This window comes from Mastomys coucha, unplaced genomic scaffold, assembly GCF_008632895.1.
Source record: "Mastomys coucha isolate ucsf_1 unplaced genomic scaffold, UCSF_Mcou_1 pScaffold19, whole genome shotgun sequence".
NCBI lineage: Eukaryota > Metazoa > Chordata > Mammalia > Rodentia > Muridae > Mastomys > Mastomys coucha.
The window spans coordinates 16,321,104-16,322,513 of NW_022196901.1; the positions used below are offsets into that span (position 1 = coordinate 16,321,104).

Consider the following 1,410-nt stretch of genomic DNA (forward strand, 5'->3'; position numbering starts at 1 on the left):
CCGGCCAGGGCGGGTAAAATGAGAGGGCGGGGCGTAGCTGGGATGGAGAGTGAGTGTTGGGGCGGAGCTAGGGTCGCGACTCCACGCGGAGCAGTCCAGGTCTCCATCCAGGAAAAAGTAGCACGCACTAGGGGTATCCCGCCCGCCTGGTGGAAGGAACCGCAGCGCACACGGTGGGAGGGCTTCCGATTTTAGCAGGGCGGCTTCCGGAAGGCGGAGCTCCAACCCCATTTCCTTTCTCTGGCTGCTGCTGGCCCAGCTGCACCTGCGTGTGGCCCTGGCTTCCCGGCTCCCTGCAGCTCGGTGGCAGCAGCATGGGTGGCGCGCGGGACGTGGGCTGGGTGGCAGCAGGGCTGGTCCTGGGTGCCGGTGCCTGCTACTGTATCTACCGGCTGACTCGGGGACCGCGGCGAGGCGGGCGCCGGCTGCGTCCTTCGCGGTCTGCAGGTGAGGCGATGGGCTGCCCGGCAGGTGGACTGGTTCGGGGCTCCGGAACCACCTCAGGCCAGGCTGGGTCGGAGGTGCCCCTAGACACTCGCGACTGCGTGGGGAGAATGGCTGGAGGTAGACGAGTCTGGAAGCCCAGGTTTCCTTGGGTGGGTCCTGAGCCGCTTCCCTGCTCCCACTTCTTTGTTCAAAATAAGGGCTGAAAACCTTCCCCAAAGTGTCCTGTTACTTCCCTTCAGCTTCACAGCCGAGAGCTGAGGTTTCTCCGAGCCAAGTAGATTGCCTCTCATTTTAAAGTTTGACCTGAGCCTTTGTGTTGTTACCAAAGAGATGGGCCTTACTGTGAGAAGGTTCTCAGGGGGGCTTTTTGCTCGTAGCTATGTGAAGAATGGATTTCTGAGATGCAATTCTGCCAGCATTTTGCCGCACCTGTCCTGGGAGGTACCTTTATGTCATTCGTAGCATCCCTGCAACCCCGGGTGTGTGTGTTGGAAATAAGAACCTCAGCCTACAGGAGACACACCCTTCTAAAAGAATCATTTAAGTCATGAAAACTGTTGGAAAAAACTATTTGAAATGAAATCTGCCGACCAAAACCTGCCTGCCTCAAAGGTAGAGAAATGTATTTGTTTTTAAGTTGAGTGTTCAGGCAGTTATTGGTGGCAGCTAATTGCCTTTCCCTAGAAGGACAGCAAGGCACCATTAAGGGCAGGCAGAAAACACATCTTTGGGTTGTACAACTAGCATTTACTTTTCAAAATTTGCACTTACTTGAAGGGACCAGGAACAACCGTGGATTTATATTCCAGCCTTCCATTTCCTCTAGGAAATGCTGTAAGATAGGGGAGTGCACAGAAACACAACTTTCCCGGCTGCTCACAGAGGAAAGCAGTTTTTAAAAATGAGCATTTGCCCTCGCAAAGCCTGATTTGTAGGGTTTTTTGTTTGGTTTTGGGGGGGGGG

General features: G+C 54.8%; 1 protein-coding gene across 1 annotated transcript in view; it reads left to right on the forward strand.

The window, feature by feature from the left end:
* Window positions 1-20: 20 nt before the first annotated feature.
* Window positions 21-1,410, forward strand: part of Armc10 (armadillo repeat containing 10) — a 19,711-nt gene continuing 18,321 nt past the window's right edge. Inside the window, exon 1 of the mRNA XM_031380089.1 lies at window positions 21-447. Coding sequence (XP_031235949.1) covers window positions 315-447 — 133 coding nt within the window. The 5' untranslated portion in view covers window positions 21-314. The remainder of the gene's footprint in view (window positions 448-1,410) is intronic.